Below are 18,408 nucleotides of genomic sequence, written 5' to 3'. Positions count from 1 at the left end.
TTCACTTTTGAATGTAACGTCACTGATATGTATTTCCTGTGATATTCAAAGAGATGTTCCTTATACACTAAATGGAGACAGAAAGCTTCACTGTACAAAAGCAGACAGGACTCAATAGCGTAACAGTAGCAGTTTTTTCAACAGCCTCACAAAATTGGAGTTTGAAATGTGTAAAATACAGACATCTAAATTGACAGGTACAGTACACCATGAAAACACTTGAAGCCAGGTAAGCACTGACACCCAACCCCCCTCCCACCCACCCACCCACACCTCCCCAAAGCCTTCACAGCAGTCAGACACGTATTTCACCTAAACACAACAAGTCACAAACTCAAAAATAATAGTTAAGTAAAAAAAAATCTAAAATGAAAAAACATACAAAGCAGATGGTTTTTGGTTATACAATGCTTGTCTGAACACCTCAGCGGATCAAAATAAATCACCTCTTGGTCATCAATCAGTGAGGGCATCATCACACCTACTAGCAAGGGAGACAGAGCGTGATAGCCTCTCCTGTCAGTTACCAGAGTCCCTTGGGTCAAGAGCACAATCTGACCCCCCGCACTCTTGGCTGATGACAGAGCTGTGAATGAGACTGCTTGTCAGGGACTTAGGCCTGAGCTCGCAAGTCAGGTAGGAGGGCTCCTCCAACTCAGTGTGCAGTGGGGAGCATTGGCCATCTGGAGGGCCATAGGCACTGCTGTCGGATCCAACGTCCCTCTCTTCTTTGGACTCTTGCTTGGCCAAGTCCAGGGGCACACTACTCTTGGTGGGACTGCTGGATGCAGATGGACTCTCTTGTAGAGGTGGGCTTAGAGCACACTGCGATTTTAAGTAAGGTTTGACATTGGCCACAAGGATTGTACTATCCCGCTGTTCTTTTCCAAACGTGCTGAGGGTTTTTCTGCTGTTGCAGCTGATGGTGCCATAAATCTCTGTCTCTACCATGGCATCCATTCCCACAGGGATGAAAAGGTTGGTGCGATTATCTGCGCTGTCTGCTTGGCTTCCTACCCGTAACTTTGGCATCCAGCATCTGTCAGAATGCCCCAGTGCACGACATTCATCGGTGCAGTGGACTGATTTGTCTTGCTCTGCAAAAACAGTTAAACATTTGTTATTGGAGCCTGCTGGGGTTAGTTTAAACAACCAAGAGGAACATGCAGATGACATGTTGAAGGATGAGCAGTAATAACATGACAAACAACTAACCATTCTTATTCCTACTATGACTAAAAGTTACATTTAAAAAAATGGTATTTTTTGTCACAGCAATAAAAATGGCAACCAGAAGCATTGTGCAACATTTAAGTTTAATAATGTTATCTTCCATTATAGCATTTTTTTTTTCAGAAATGCTTGTAATGCAACTTTAACTTGGTGATACATGACAATATCTTACAAAAAAGTTAATTTAGCTGATCATTTTGTGAATATAGCAAATGAATGATTTGTCCTACTTATGAAACATTTTCCCTCTGGTATTATTAACAACCTGTGTGGGTGTTTCCTGGAAAATATCATCTGGTGCAGAGGAAGTGATGTTTTCATTTACATTTAATTTGAAATATGCATGACTATTTTAACCAATTCTAAACAGAAGCAGATGAGGGAGTTGTTCTTCAAGCTACCTATGCTAATTTAGTCGCAGTTTTAGTTGTGGTTTGCTCCTTTCATCCACAATAAACCCTCTGTGTCCCTCAGTTTGGCATCCTTTCAGAACTTTAAGTTTTAGTTTGTTATTAGCTAGCTTTGTGTGTCTTTTCAGCCAGTTTTTATGACTCATTTTGGATACTTTTATACTGACAAGTTACTTTGTTAAGTATGCAGTGTGCACCATGTGCTTAGCATAGTGGATGAATTTTGACAGGGTGAGTTGTCTCAACTAAAAACTTTGGTTGTATTTGAAATCACTCACATCTCACTACTGTACATAATGGCTAACACAGTGAGCTCATGATTTTTGTGAAGCTGTCTAAAACTATACCGAGTATCCCACATCTATAAATTTCATTCATTCATTCATTCATTCATTCATGCATTCACTCATTCATTCAGTCATTCAAACATTCATGTTTAATTCATCTTATCTATTCGATTTTCAAATAAACAATTTATTTTAAATGTGGATTTAAAATTTTGTATGAATTAACATATTTGAAACTCAAGGAGATAAATGAACAAGTATAAACGGTGCAACACATTAAATAATAGCTAGAATCTGTAACAGCAGTAGCAATAGGTCTGTTTACTCTTCTTACTAGCTGAGAATTGCTGGATGATCTCTGAGTCAATTCTTGATGTGAGCAATGCATATGCAAGCACTCTGAGGAAGGTCAGGGTAAAAGAAAACTTAGTTGAAAAGTTCAAAATTCATCATTTTATTCAAGTCAACTTTCAATATAACCTCTCTGGCTGTAAAACCTCTACATTTCATGATACATTTAAAATGCTTAGCTTTCTGAAATCATTGACTGTGAGAGTAATCTTTCATTTCCTCAACCAAGATTCATGTTTCCTGTTTCCAAATAACCTTCAAGTCAGGGGATGAAGGAAAGGTTAGTTTGCTATAGCTTTTGTGCAACTCACACTTGACATATGCACTAATCACATTGAGCAGTGTCTCATATCATGAAATGACAGCCTCTTGACTTGCTTTTTGTTGTCAAAATGGTGCCTGTTGAGGGTGAGAAGTGCACAGCGTCAACAGTCAACATTTTGACGGTTGTGAGCAACCACTAAGGTACTCTCAGAGCACTGCATGCAGCTAGAAGTAACCTAAGAGCTACATGGTTTGACATACAGTAACTGTCTAGTCTCTCCATCTTTCAGATGCCAAATTTCAATGACTTTTCTTGCTCATGGATTTTTGCCTTCTCTGGATTTCCTGTGTTTTTATTTGCCTGCCAGATTTTGCGTCAGCTTCAACAAGTTAAACTGCTAGCTGTATTAACAACCCTCTCTCTGCATTACACATTTTCAGCACTATTTGAACTGAACTTTTCAACCTTTTATCTTCAATGCCTGTTTTGCCAGTTACGGGGGTTGAGGCTTTTCCCACCTGACACCTGCTGTAAGGCTGGGGACCCTGGAAAAGCTGCCAGATTAACACTAGAATAAAATGGCCCATTAAAACTAGGTTTTAAAAATATCATTTGCACCAAAAAATTCAGATTCAGATCCATTTTGTTTGTCATATGCAGGATAAAGTGCAGTCAATAATGCAATGAAATGTTGTGGACAGGAAGAACCACAATTCACCTTTTACAAAGGCTAAAAGAAAAGGGAAACTAATTCGAAAAAAAGCAGCAAAAACATGAGAAAATAATTTTCAATATAAACAATGAAGATTAAGATAATTAAACTAAGCACTTCTGTATACATTTTCAGGATCCAGAGCTAAAAAGAATATAAACATTTCAGATCTAAACACTTATTACTTTTGCCTGCTCTGATTTACTGATTATCTTGATGCTTTTTGATGACTCTTTAGTTTCTCTTTGATGACACATCTTTTGAAACCTGTTGTTTGTTGAGCTCTTGTGTACTTTGAATACTTTTTAAATTAAATATTACTTTAGCTTTTTGTGTTTCTTTGTTTTCTAAGTTTAAATCAAACTAATAAGATCTGAAAAGAAGATCTGGATACTTTTGGCAATAATAACAAAAATGCAAACACAAGCTTTAAAGCCTGTTTATAATGAAAGCATTACCTCAGGGCCACCAGATGAACGTTGTTTGTTTCACAAGAGAAAAAAAAATAAGCATACATGCCTATTTATTACATAAGAGCAACAGAATCTAGTGGATTGGCTGATGCTACAAACCACACTAAATACTTTATGAACATACATGTAAAGTATTGTTATTAGTAAAGAAAAAGAAAAAAAGATTTTAAGGATCTATCTTCGTACCATTATTCCTTCTTTTAAGTTTTGCACCACACCTAATCCTGAAGGGGAAAAAAAATCACAGAGAGCAACACATACAAAGAGCCCATTTCCATGGTGTTATGATGTAGAAGGTGTCATTTTTTTTCTTTCTTTTTTTTCTGAAGCCATTTCACTTGGCTATCAAAATTAATTTGACAATAATGCATCGAGGTGTTTTGCATGTAAAGGCATGAAGCAAAATGTCAGAAATGTCCTTTTATAAATTGGTGGAAAATAATAGTTTTCCTTAATTTGTTATACATGAAAATGAATCAGCAATTTCATCCTCCTGTTGTTCTGTCTTCCCATTTAATTTTACTCTAATAAATGGGTTTCCTTGCTGTGATTTCCATGAGGCTGAACCAGCTTTTAACTAAAGGCACAAACAAATTCAAGATCACTGAATTTATCAGAATTTGTTTATGCATGTAGGTATTTTATGATTGATTTTTTTTTGTTAAAAATTTGGAAAAAAAAGAACAAATAACTTGTTTACTCTATTTTAACTATATGCAATTCAGGAATACAAAATTTAAACCAGGTTAAACCTTTTGAATAGAAATGATCATTTCATTTATTGCTTGATGTGACTTTGATCAGCTCATCTCTGTCTTGCTGTCATTCCATGATATCACAGTCCATGAGCGGGCGACTAGCTGTATGAGGCACTTGATCTCATTTTGAAACCTGGCTCTGATGAGGATCAGGACATCGTCCTTGAACAATAGGAAGCATCACATGACGGGTCTCTTCCGAAAAAAGGTGATTAGATCCTACTGTTCAAAGGCAACTGAACTTTCGTCATACACAAGCCTAGACCAGTTTGCTGGAGGACAGAGAAAAGAAGAAGAAAACAGAAGCCTCTTCTGTGCCACTGCTCCCAAGAGATGTGAAAATCAGCCCCGATGCACCACACGTTCAATGCAAGTTCATTTGCAAAGTACATGCTCCGACTATCACATACTGCTGCTCAAGTCTATTAACACCTACACAAATGCACCCACTCCTAGCCACAGGATACGATGAAACTGTTAATTATGCTATGACTGGACAGAGGTAAATTGTGTTGTTAATTCTACATCAGAACTGTAAGCACTTAAGAATGTTAAAAGGAAAACATTTTGCCTTTTTTTTCCGGAAAATATTAAAATGTCGCATAGGTTAGAGTCATTTCTTGAAGACATTTAATTTTTTTACAGCATGCGGTTAAATAGTTTTGGATAAATGGATGTTATTTTATCTCCTAATAGTAGGTGGACTTCTCAACTTTCATCTACATAAATGGACTGCTTTTCTTCATATACATGTTTCCCTGACAAAGACCTTTCAAGTTTGAGAAGTTTGCAAAATTCACTTTTCCATTCATATGCACCAATCCTGTTTTCTGCATCTGCACCCAACTGAAAGGTTATCCATCATATTTGTATTACAGAAGCAACGTGTAAATGTGCATAAAATAGTTTCCTTTTGTGAAATAAAATCAGTCAGTGTTAACCATTCACCACAGCGGCCGAGATGCCAGAATAAACCACTGCCATTTTACATTTTTAGTAACCATGGGATACATACAATCACCATGTTTCTAAGCCACAGTAGCTTGTTGTCTGCTGCATCATTTGTGATGCTTTGTGAGCAAAGTGTACAGTTTCAAAAGCTGTGTTTTGCATCAAACAAAGATGTTTTTGCTAATCCTTTGTACTGTATTTTCGGTGCCTAAAACTAAAACTGATTACCTTTGCACAGACAGAAATATACAAAGTACTAACCTTAATCAAAATAAGTCATATGATTTTCATCGACAATATTTACTGTATATCCTGTTTAAACATTAGAAAATATAGGTCTATATGAGAATACATTTTCAAAGCCAATCCAAATTCCTCACCATGATCCAAAAAGTGTTTCCCTTTTCTCTAAAAATGTCATAGTGACAGCCTGTTTGCACTGACTGAGAGTAAGGGCATCATAAAGCTAGAAAACATTCTTAATGTCTATATAAATGTCACAAAATTTGGTAAACTTTAAAGAACATTTTAGTTTAAATAAAGGTTCATTTATGCTCTATGCTAAATACAACATACAGACAGAGTCATCTACTCTTCTTCTACGTCTCTTATAGGCATATTTTGGAGAGCTTGCAGGTGTATTACCAGATTTAGCAAAAGAAGCAGTACTACCAGGAACTGTCAGGCAGCGTTGGACATACCAATCTATGTAAGTAAAGGAGCATAAATTAGCTTTAAGGCGTACTTATGTCTGCATAATATGAGTAAGATTAAAATACATAGCATTGCTTAATAGTTTCAAACTCTGAATATGATCATATATACGATAAGGTTAACAAAGAAATACAGTCTGCATGGCAGCGTCTCATCCAGAGTAAAGTATAAATCAAGTTAATAATGAAATATTGTGTCTTGAGTGAGAAAAAGTTTCTAAAGCTAAAGTAACATTATTCTTGCACAAGATTTGTCAAAGACTCCAATTAGAGAAGAGCCATCTGCCTGTCTGCTACATCTCTTATATGCATATTTTGGTCTATTTTCAGAAAGCTTGCAGGTGTATTGCCAGATTTAGCAAAAGAAGCAGTACTACCAGAAACTGTTGGGGCAGCGTTGGACATACCAATTTATGTAAGTAAAGGAGTATAAATTAGCTTTAAGGCGTACTGATGTCTCCATAATATGAGTAAGACTGAAATACATAGCATTGCTTAATAGTTTCAAACTCTGAATATGATCATATTTACAATAAGGTAAACAAAGAAATGCAGTCTGCATGGCAGCACCTCATTCAGAGTAAAGTATAAATCAAGTTAACAATGACATATTGTGTCTTGAGTGAGAAAAAGTTTCTAAAGTTAAAGTAACATTATTCTTGCACAAGACTTGTCAAAGACTCCAATTAGAAAAGGCAAGAAGCTATTGTCTTTCACTAAAGTTTGGCTATGAAGGCCAATGTTTCAGTGTCTTAACGATGATTTCTTTTCATCCATGGAATGATTCCTGCGGTTATAAGAAAAAGCCAGCTTGTACAAGTCATAAGGAATGTATTTTCTGTCTTATTTGATTTTTACCTCAGCCACTGTTGTCCGAAGAACTTTAGATTCTGAAAGAATAAAGCAAGGTAAAGAAAATTCTGATTTGATTTTAGTGAAATAAACCATTGAGTAGGATATGTTGCAGGACGAGACTAGCTTATCACTGACAAGTGTCAATCATATGGTCATGCATTGCTTCTGACCTTGTCTGTGAGCAAACATTCATACTAAAGGCTTACAAAGTGTAATTGGTTGTAAAATTAATACATAATTGCAGTGTTGCTTTAATGACTGTAAACTTTTAAAGGATTGGTTGTGAACCAAGCAGCAACAGTCTCTAATTACACAAACCTTGATGTTTAACATCAAGAACTTAAATCTCTAAGATCATTTGAGTTCATATTGAGTATTATTTAGCAAATGAGTCTACTCTGGTAACTTCTTGTAAGGATTCTATATGAACATCTAAGCAAAAAAATGCATTTTATGAGGCAGAACTAACCAAAATTATTCCAATAATTTGGCAAAACCACAACACAGATCAGTGTATCACACTGTGCCACCTACATTTGTTTTTCACCATCTTTCTTTCATTGGAATAGAGAAAAGTATTTTATAAACATAGATGCACAAGGCTAGTACAATAAGCATAAGGAAGGAGAAGTAGGCAGATGCTGAATTCATTTCCATGGTACCTATCTGCGGAGGAGCTAGCAGATGATGCTGATGCAAAGGGATGTATGTGCTTAGAAGCACAGACTGATGTATTTTCGGCATTTATGCTACAATGTCTCACCAAACAGACAAAAGTAATTAATGGACTACATCTGTGTGTTTACTAAAATTTTTATTCATAATAACCTAATAACCTTCCGATTTAGCATCAGGTATTATAAAATAAATACATGTAAATTGATAAAGTGACATTGTGTATGGTATTTGTTGATTATACTGTAGCTCTCCCTGTGGTGACGTTATTTTTTTAATCATTTCATGGTTTGTACAGGTTATATTACAATTAAAAAGATAACTATTTTCCTTTGTTGCCATTCATTTTAGATTAATCCAGCCTCCATTTCTGCGTGTTTACACAAGAGCTTTGCAAAACCAAAATATTAATAGACTCTTTGTTGTGTTTAGAACTATATCAGTGTTGTTTACCAAGAGTGAACCTTATATTAGTAATATTTATAATCCTGTGATGTTCTCAGAACCAATTTTTTTCAATTTTTATACAACACAAAGAGTGTAAATAAGCTAGACATACAGACTAGTAAAGAACAAATATGTTAGTACTGTTATTTAAAATAAAAACAGATTAGAAAAGACATATCAGGAAGTAAGACTGGTTTCATCTGTTCTGCCTGTCATTAGCTTTTTCCATTTTCATTTTCCACTTGATCACTGAGTAAAATTTAGCCACATAACCAAATCATGATAAAGTGACAAATGGCTGTGATCTTATAGGCAACTGTAGAGTGGAAAAATAACATGTTCACAAAAAAAACAAAGAAACCGCCTGCCCATTATAAATAGAATCAGAGAAAGCCTAGCAACATACCCACTGTGCATCTGGTGTCTGTGAGAGTGAATAAATATTCAGAGTGCATGATAGTGGAAGCTGCACAGGTGCATATATTACCTGTATCAAAGCAGCCCGGAGACTAGAGGGATGGTAAAGGTAAAGACATAAAAGCAATACTACTTAACCCGAAAGCTTTTGTGTTGGTGCATTTGGAGCAAAAATTCTGTGGTGCCTCCATTTTGGATAATAGCACTATCTTCTCTAAATCTGCAAAACAGTGTCTTTGTTGTTCAATAAATGTACCTGTTTTTCTGTGTGTGAGTAAGAGAAGGAATAAGTGTGTGGGTTGGTAGATGATGTTTTCATGTGATTAAGTCAAGGCATAATGTGAAATATATATCTTCCACCTTGTAGCCAACAGACACTGACACCATTTAATGTTTACCCAATTTTGATCTATTAATTTGGTTTTTAGCTACATTTTCACATGCAAGGAAAGGTATCTGCAAAACATCCAGATATTAGAAGTAATGCCTCACTTGATTGCACTTCTTTTATCTTAGAAAAGCAGGTCTATAAATTAACTGACATTGCAGGTAAGCAACGTGTCAGCACTGCACAAGTAAATATTCTGTTTCACATGTACAAAACATCTCTTTCAATATCTGGGGTTTCTAATATCTGACTGGCCTTAGAACTTGGGTTGAATCAGATCCTGAAACGTACTGAAAAAAAGGAAATGTGATTGAATTTACACCTCCCACAGAGTCAAGTTTGGTCTGCCATAATTCCTCACATGACACAAACACACACTCACACATATATAAAATGTGAGAGATATAGAGAGATATTCGCACATCCTTCTGGCAGTCTCAAGAGTGTTTCTATCTCTGCCCTCCTGAGCATGCTGCAAACAAACAGTTCATAGCAATGTAAATGGTGTGGAAAGTGCTGCATAGGGACATGATGACCACAGCTATTCTCTTCCAAGGCGCCGACAAGGAAATGAAAAACATCACCACTTCACACAAGTCCCCTATTATCTTTTATCTTACCAGTGAGAGTTGCTTTCGTGTTTTCACTTTATATCCACAACAGCTAAATCTATCCAGGTCAGCTAGGTTGCAACAGATTGACAGTCATCTATAATTACACTCCCAGTAGGGTAGGCTGTTTCAGATTTGTGAAATAAACTTTAACGTCTCTTTTTTCAGGTGTAAAGCAAGCTCTTCTCAAAACAGAGCAACCACGGCAAAACCAATAACTGAGAAAATATTTCCAAGCAAAATGTGGAAAAACTCTGCCATGCTGCACCAGAAATATCTGTCATTTTGCACTGCAAGTGTCTATCATACTTACTTGTCTCTGTCATGTTATTCCAGACAACCATGTGACGAATTCATGTTCTACTAATGACATGATGAAAAGAGACACAGACTGAGGTACACTTTTCCATGCATATGAGTCTGTTTGATGGTTAAATCAGACAGAAAATGTTGGAAAATTCCAATGTCAGCTGATGGACTCTTTTATCCTTTTAAGCTACCATCTACCTTTCACACTGGTGCCTTCATGTTATCTTTGAAACACAGCTCAGGCTGTCTGCAATGTAAAGTGGAACAAAGTAGCCTGCTGCAGCTCCAGCTCTAATAATATTGATGGAAGAAGTGTCTGCATTGGCTCTACTCAGAAGCTTGTAGACCTCCACTTAAACACCAGTGAGCTGAAGGCACGTTCTCACTGTATAAAGTACAAACAATGTCTGGTACAAGAGTCAGTTAGGCATCTTGAAGATGTCCACTCACCCTTCTCAAAAGGCTGGCCATTAACTGCTGCTGCTTTCATCTTGAGGGCCTCCCTGGCAGATGTGTCGCAGTGTGAGCCTTTATTAGTATCCTGGTCACTATCAGCCTGGTCACTATCACCATGGCCACTGTCTCTGAGGCTTGCTCGTTCTGCATCCTTAAATGTTGAGCTGCAGCAGAACAGAAAGGGGGAAAAAATGAAACACAACTTTCCATTAGTTCTGTGAAAAAAACTTCCCTCTTTGATAGCCAGAATCGACTGGCTTGATTAACATATAAGAAGCTAAATGCACTGGTCAAGAAGCATTTGGACACTGCTTTTACCTTTGAACAAATGGCTGCCTGCTGCCAGCATAATTGGGTTCTGAGGAGAAATTTTCAGTCTAGAAACAAAGGGAAAACAATATTATGCATGGGCCATGTTAAAATTTATGACAACATTCCAAAATAACATGAGTTACAGACAGGAACTTCAGACTTTGAAATCACAGTTAGAAAGAAAGAAAGAAAGAAAGAAAGAAAGAAAGAAAGAAAGAAAGAAAGAAAGAAAGAAAGAAAGAAAGAAAGAAAGAAAGAAGACAGCATAAGAGCAAACCTCCATTGTGACCATGTGTTCTTCTTGGTATGGCAAACAGTTACGCATTAGGCACTGCCTTCAGCATCCTTTCCCCTCTATCTTGAAAGTAATGTGTTTGTGTTGATCACACCCACATACCCTAGTGACTGGTGACAGTGCCAGGCCTTGTCATCTGTGTTATCATCTCCAAATGAGACTGTCTGCAAGACTGTCCTAGATATTTACATCGTTTACAACAGATTATTCTGTTGTGCTAAACAGTTCTACAAGCCCATGCTGTCAAATTAGCATGTTAGCTGGCTCGTGCATCCAACCCTGCCATCTCTACAAGGCAGGGCTGAACCTATTAATGGCCCTATCGTGCCAACTTTGGATGCGGATGGGTGGATCTGGCCCATATTTGTGGAGAAGCAAAAAATGCAATTGTAAGGTTATGCTGTGTGCATCTAGCTGTCTGGTGCACATTGGTTCAGTAATGTGATCGGACAAGCTGCTCAAACACCTGTCCAATCCCACATTTCAGGCAAGGTTTTGTTTTCACTCTATAGCAGCAAATCTGGCAGGGTCACAGCAGCCTTGTTCAAGACCCACACTGTTTGCATGTCTAACTTGGAGGACTCGCAGATTACGAAGACCAACTGTGCCATTTTGCAAGAAAAGGCTTAGAATTGAGCAATTTGAAAATCATTTGCAAATACAGAGAGAAGAAATGGCTCTCTGAAGAAGAAAGCTTAAATTCACTTCAGCACTGGGTTACCATATCATGCTTTACATGCAGAGTATATATCCGTCTCATAGAAAGGGAAAGGAAAAAGTGAAAATAATGATGCCTGTCCACAGCACCAGGGTTTCTCCTTTTTCAGTCAATTTCTTTTCTTTTGTCACATTTGTATGGGAAAGCAGTGTGTGCAGATAAGTGAGAAAAAAAAGGACAAATAAAGAGTATAGAGGAGTATCCTACTTACCTGTATCACTGACATCCTATTTGCTGGAGTGTCTGTGCTGAGCCCAGCAAAGCTGGAGTGGCAGCCGGACCTGGGAACAGTCAGGCTGTTCGGGGTGGTTTTCAGATACATGACCTCTGACCTGGGCAGTGTGAGTGGCAGAGGGCTCTGGTAGTCAAAACATATTGGTGAGGTGATGAGAGAAGGACTGCTCACCACATTCATCCGACTCGCAGAATCTCTCTCCTCCATCTCACTCTGCACCAGCATGATGTCACTCTTGTTGATCCTTTTCTTTTTTCCCTTCCCCACTGGAGGATTGGAGTACTCAGCCATGCGGCAGTTATAATTCCCAGTCTCCTTATCTTGATGCTTGGACTTGACAGCGATGGCAGTCATGACGGCTAAGAGCATGACAGAGATAATGCAGAGGGTAACTATGAGGGGCAGGGACACATCCCAGTGCTGCTGTTCCCCACTCGCGCTGGAGCCCCCTCCTGCTGCTGTTTCTGTGTTCGCCTTAATGATCAGCTTAGCCACGGCAGATAAGGGGGGCTTGCCATGGTCAGTTACCTTCACCACCAGCTCAACCACCGGGGCAATCTCTTCCCAAAGAGCATGGGCAGTTCTGACCTCTCCTCCCACTGGATCCATATCAAACAGGTGGTCGTCATTTCCCTCTGTGATCTCATAGGTTAAATGGCCACTTTCTCCATGGTCATGGTCCACTGCTTTCACTGTAGCCACAATGTACCCAATACCCACATTTCTAGGCACTGGGATTTCAGCTGTATCATTTTGCAGGAGGGGTAAAATAATAACTGGGAGATTGTCATTCACATCAAGGACATTGACCCTGACTATAGAAGTGCTCTCCATGTGAGGGGAGCCACCATCTTTAGCTTGAACTTTAAACTCAAAAGACTTTGTTTGCTCATAGTTGAAAGAGCGTGAGGCATATATGGCTCCGTTGGTGGGATTAACAGACACATAAGTGTACACTGAGACATCCCCTATATGTGAAGGCAGAATGGAGTATGACACTGTTCCATTTCGGCCCACATCAGGGTCATGGGCCAAAATGGAGCCCAAGTATTCCCCTGGGATGTTGTTCTCAGGCACCTGTAATACATACAATGTCTTCGTAAAACGTGGTGCATTGTCATTCTCATCTAAAATCTTCACAGTAAATGACCTAGTGTTGTTCAAAGAAGGGATCCCATTGTCTCTCGCTACAATTGTTACATTGTATTCATCTTTCATTTCTCTGTCCAGAGGTCTGTCTGTGAGCAGAGTGTAAAAATTATCATTATTTTCCTGCAGTCTGAAAGGTACATTTCCCAGCACCCTACACTGAAGTTGACCATTACGACCAGAATCTTTATCCGTCACTCTGACCAGCGCTATGACAGATTCTGGAGGAGCCGCCTCACTGATGGCTCCCTGTCGGACAGAAACAAAACTTATTACTGGTGAGTTATCATTTTTGTCCAGTACTTTGACAGTAATTTTGCAATGGCCTGGTATCGGATTGGGCCCCAGATCTTTAGCCTGCACATCAAACTCTAAGATTGGATTCTCCTCAAAGTCAATCTCTCCTTGGACCTTGATGACGCCAGTATTGGGATCTATGGAGAACAAATCTTGTATTCGCTCAGATGCATATCCAGTGAAGGAATAAACCACCTGCCCGTTGCTTCCCTCATCTTGATCAGTGGCATTAAGATCTATAAGTACTTTTCCAGGGGGGGAATTCTCTGGAATCTCTAGCACATAGGAGGATTTATCAAAAATTGGGCTATTGTCATTCGAATCAGTCACTCTGACGTTGATCTGCATGGAGCCTGATCTCGGATACTCCCCACCATCAATTGCAGTGAGAAGAAGGGTGTGATGACTCTGGTCCTCTCTATCCAGAGGTCTCTGAACAACCAGCTCTGGATATATGGTCCCATCACCCCTCACTTTTAAATCCAAAGAAAAGGTATTGTAATCATCTCTTGTGACTTGATAGGTCTTTATCCCATTTTCCCCAGAATCTGAGTCATGTGCAATTGTCAGAGGGAAACGTGTCCCAGCAGCAGCGTTTTCTGAAATATCAATATTCACATGATCTGAAGGAAAACTGGGCGAGTTGTCGTTGATGTCCTGTATATCAATCTTGATCATGCAAATTTCCTTGTCGTTGGCAAACACCTCCATAGAGAGCTGGCACTTTGGGTTGCGCCTGCACAACGTCTCCCTGTCAATCCTTTGTTTGGTAAAAATTAGTCCACTCTCGGGGTCAACGTCCACCAAATGTGGTGCAGAATTCTCCAGTACTCTGAAGTTCGATTTTTTTCCTCTCTCAATGGTCCCATATCCGGCATCTTTTGCTATATTACCTATAACAGTCCCAGGTCCCTGCTCCTCCGGGACAGAATAATTAAGATTTTTCAATGTCAGGGCTTTAACCCACAGGAGAAAGAAAACGGGTACAGAGAGACGCATCCCTTCAACTAGATATGCAGTAGTGGCAGACAGAAAAGAAAAAGAAGAGAAAAGAGAAGAGAAAATCCTCGTTGACTTTCAACCTGTTGATTACGGCAAACCTAGAGTACTAAACCCTCACCAGGCATGTGGTCGACGCCGATCTCACATTAATTAGGCATTTAACAGATTTGTGAAGCGTTGTCTTCTCTTAATCGGTATCGTAAGCTCTTTCACATGCCGTGTGTCTATGATGAACTCTTTCTGTAAACAAAGATGACCGCCCGACGACACCTGATGTATGAATTAAATATCAAATTCAACATAGCGCACGAAAAATGCTTTGTTTGTCCTTAACGTGGGACTTAATGAATAATCAATGGATATAAAGTATTAATATCCCATACCGCATCCAAGGTTAAAGCGTTTGAATCTCTGTGGTGAAGGTTAGACCATGGCTTACAAAAGCGCATTGCCCTCATGCGACATCTACACCTAGGCTACTGCAAATACTGACATGGCCATTCAAAATGCAGCATTGCCTGATGTTACCATTCACAACGCATTTACTTTTTCCCTGTGCAGCACACTGTTGCATATGCGTTCTGTCCGTGAGGCACACACAGCCTTCCCATGCCACAAAGTAGAATAAAAGCCGGATATAGAGCTGATACTCCTGTCCAACCTTTTGTGTTCCCGTCATTCAAGACCATCTACGGCACGGCTGCGACTTTTGCCCGATGATTGTCCTATAATCAGTCCAGTAATCCCATAATCCAGTCCAATTGGACCCAGCGCTCTTGCATCCTTCATTCGGACAATCCTCCTCTGTGCTGTCCCCGTAAACGCTGCGAGGAAAAAAAATGCCCCCCCAAAAAACAACAGAGGTGTTGGAAGATTTCAGATAATCAAAATTAATCGCTTTTCCTGCGCTCAGTTCTCTCTCCGCGTCAACTGTTGAAACCTGCTCCCTTCACACTGAGCCAATCTGGCCGGAAACCTCTCGACGCCTTTATAACAGACTCCGCTGTATTTCTTGTCGCATTTAACATAGTTTCTGATCGTCTTCCCCACAAAAGAGTGAACAGTGACAGATCTTGCCTTGGGGGGATTTCTCCAATAGGTCTGGCAAGATCGCATGAAGAAGGGCTGTTCTAGTGCTACGTGATTCATTTACTGATGTGCGCGCACCAAGCAGCAGCATCAGAGAGAAAACGTGCTGCTGGATGTTGCTCCTAATATATGTGGATGTGAACTGGGATTATAGATAGATCGATGAAATGTGTTTGGCTGGGATGGGTTATAGTAGAAGCAGCAAGGACGTGAAAAGTGGTCATTTTTGGAGAGAAGTGGAACAGACGGCCAACCTGATGTGGAAAATGTAAAATTAAAGCTGACAAAATGTTTGGAGAGTTAACTGAGTGTTATGTTCCAAGTGTTTCTGAAACTCCTTAAATATTCATAAATAACCATTTTAATTATTAAAATAATTGTCGTACATCTGACTCTTGTATTTTTCCTTTGTTGCATCGTTGCTTTTTTAGAAAATTTAATCAAACGATATAAAACAAGACAGACTGTGGGTGTTTTTTAGGATTATCTCTGTAAAGGACATATGACAACTGCTTATTCTTTGGAAAGAAACAAGGCTTATTTCACAGCTCAAATATCACAGCTGTTGGTATAACCTGTCTTATGCAGCTATCACATTTTCCTTCCATAGCTTATCCACATCAATCTCATATCTCATAAGAAAAGATGGACTGACATTTAGTTCACTCAACATTTCAACAATATGACATTTGCATTTTCATTCTCACTTGACCAGATCTCAGTGATGCATATGGGCCTCCTCAGTGATGCAAGCACTCTATGAGAGCAATTCTGAGAGGAAGCAGTGTCAACATCAGGGCAAGATCACTGTGGCCTGCTTCCTAATTTTATTCCATGCTGCCGAGGATCTAAATCAACCTTGAGTTGCTCCTGAGTTCATTTTCATTGTCTGAAACATGGCTGCTTTCCCCCTCTGGGGAGCATCAACTTTGGCTGGCCAGGGTGCTGCCTGCATAAATTGGCCATTTCTGCAGGTAAGAGATAAGGACAACAAAGGGAAACTAATTATCATTCAGTCTATGTTAAAACCTCAGGAAAGAGCTGCTATTGACAATTGGGTCTGCATTGTCACAGTCATACCATTTAATATGATCTGAACTTGGAATGAGAGGGTGGTTCATATTCATAATAAATAGGCTACATCCTAATGTGGGCCTTTGACTGCCTTGTTCTTCTAAAAACTGACAACTTTGTCATGCATAGCTGTCATTAATGAGACCACAGGAGTTCACCTGGTATATGAATTGCAATTTTTGCTGCTTTGTTGCCCATAAAAACACACAGATGCATCACTTGTTTCATGACAAATTGATTTTTACTTGAAAACACATTATTCTTTTGGTGGAGAATTATAACTGTTGTATTCCCTGGTAGAAACCACAAACAGTAGCCATGCATATTTTAAGCACACTTATAATATCTTGGCATCTCTCTCACGTGATTCACTTACCAGTCTGTGCAAGCATGATTAAAGGTGAGATTAAATTGTTTATCTTTCTGTTTTTGCTCCCGTCACTGGTTGCACTGCTCTTCACTGGAATACTGATGATGGTGAGTGGGAATGATGATCAGCACAAGCTACTGAATCTTGCTGCAGAATAAATGAAGGCAAGCATAAGTTCTGCTTGGAACAAATGTTTCCATGAGACATTTTGTAAACATGGTAATTATCCAAATAAAACAGGCTTTGTAAACTGTTACACAGGAAAAAAACCAACATCCCTATCAAAAAAACATCAAACAGTAAAAACTACATTATCAAGAACAACACACGGGAATATTAATAACTGGTTAGATTAATTCCACCACAAATGTCTATAATTTAAATAATAAATAATAGTTGTATGCAGCTCCCTATAACCCACTTTAATGTGATTTTTGTCTTGTAGTAATGATCCATATCTGCATAATCCATGTGTCATGACTCCTCATCAGGTTACAAGTCTTAAAGGGACAGTTCATTAAACGTAGCCACCCAAAAATCATTTCTCTAATACTTGTAACTGGCCATGCAGAAAATTTTAATTTTATGTGTCAAGGTTTTGAGAGGTCTGCCTGTGAAACCTCTGCACTTCTTCAGCATGATACAACTAAGTTGCAGAAATAGTCTTTAAATACTTCCAGAATGTCCAGGATATTGTTTTGAGATAGATGATTTGCTGTGGCATTCCAGTCTGTCAGAGTGGCTACAGAAATCTCAAAACTACGACATGTGAGACAAACTTTATTTGCAAGAGGGTGTCTGGAAAAATTTTATTACTGTTTAGTAAGTGTTTCCAGTGCGCTGTTCTTTATAAAGGATAGGTGTCTATTTTTTTTTCTTAAGAAATCTAATAAAAAGCACAAAAGCAACAAAGAACTGATCCCTGCTAACAAATGTTGTCTGTAAAATAACAGGCAGTGTTATTTTATTCACAGTAAATGAATTGCATCTTTTTTTCTCGCATCAGACATGCAAGAGATGTTGTTGTGGTGGATGGCAGATGTACAAAGCGCAGGACTTAGACTCCAGTGAGGTTTGCATTCTGAGTCCAATCTGTGGTTAGATTGATGCAACAAGCATGCTGTTTACAAGGTTAGGAAAAGACTGTGGTCTCATTCGATGTTGATGACCATGCTGTGTCTCAAGTCACTGTGATCTCTTTTTTTTGTCAGAGCAAGACATGGACATCTCTATAATCTTAAACAGGCATTTTGAAAATAATTATATAAGACTCTCTGATAATCATTTAGATGCTATAGGTGGATAATCTATTGCAGATTTAATGAGCAGAAAACAAACATTTACATGAAAACCTCAGTATTAACGTGTATGTAACATACCAAATGCCTTCCTAAAAACATTTTGTTATGATAGAAAATGTAATCCAGGCAGCTTTACATTTCCTTCAAAACATATTTGATGTTACAAATTAGTTGTATATTAATGCAATTTCATAGTAGAAGGGGCTGACACTGTTGCACTGGGTGGCATGTTGTTTCATTAGGATGAACATGGGA

General features: G+C 38.7%; 1 protein-coding gene across 1 annotated transcript; it reads right to left on the bottom strand.

The window, feature by feature from the left end:
• Positions 1 to 284: 284 nt before the first annotated feature.
• Positions 285 to 15,438, bottom strand: LOC121650874 (protocadherin-17-like). The gene is made up of 4 exons (XM_042002656.1): positions 11,848 to 15,438; positions 10,630 to 10,688; positions 10,306 to 10,475; positions 285 to 1,097 (listed from the first exon to the last, which is right to left on the bottom strand). Exons 1-4 carry the CDS (start codon positions 14,314 to 14,316, stop codon positions 520 to 522), a joined length of 3,276 nt encoding a protein of 1,091 aa, XP_041858590.1. The 5' UTR covers positions 14,317 to 15,438; the 3' UTR covers positions 285 to 519.
• Between the last annotated feature and the right edge of the window lie 2,970 nt (positions 15,439 to 18,408).

This window comes from Melanotaenia boesemani, chromosome 12 (genome assembly GCF_017639745.1).
Source record: "Melanotaenia boesemani isolate fMelBoe1 chromosome 12, fMelBoe1.pri, whole genome shotgun sequence".
NCBI classification, from domain to species: domain Eukaryota; kingdom Metazoa; phylum Chordata; class Actinopteri; order Atheriniformes; family Melanotaeniidae; genus Melanotaenia; species Melanotaenia boesemani.
Note: the sequence above shows the minus strand (reverse complement) of the source record. Positions and strands in the feature narration are given on the sequence as shown.

What these genes read in the sequence shown, in the direction of transcription:
- LOC121650874 (XM_042002656.1), bottom strand. Translation starts at nt 14,316, where the DNA reads ATGCGTCTCTCTGTACCCGTTTTCTTTCTCCTGTGGGTTAAAGCCCTG. An exon ending in AGGCAGCCATTTGTTCAAAG is followed by an intron (nt 10,476 to 10,629) that starts GTAAAAGCAGTG and finishes GTTCTGCTGCAG; the next exon opens with CTCAACATTTAAGGATGCAG. An exon ending in TGGCCAGCCTTTTGAGAAGG is followed by an intron (nt 1,098 to 10,305) that starts GTGAGTGGACAT and finishes CTGTTTTTGCAG; the next exon opens with AGCAAGACAAATCAGTCCAC.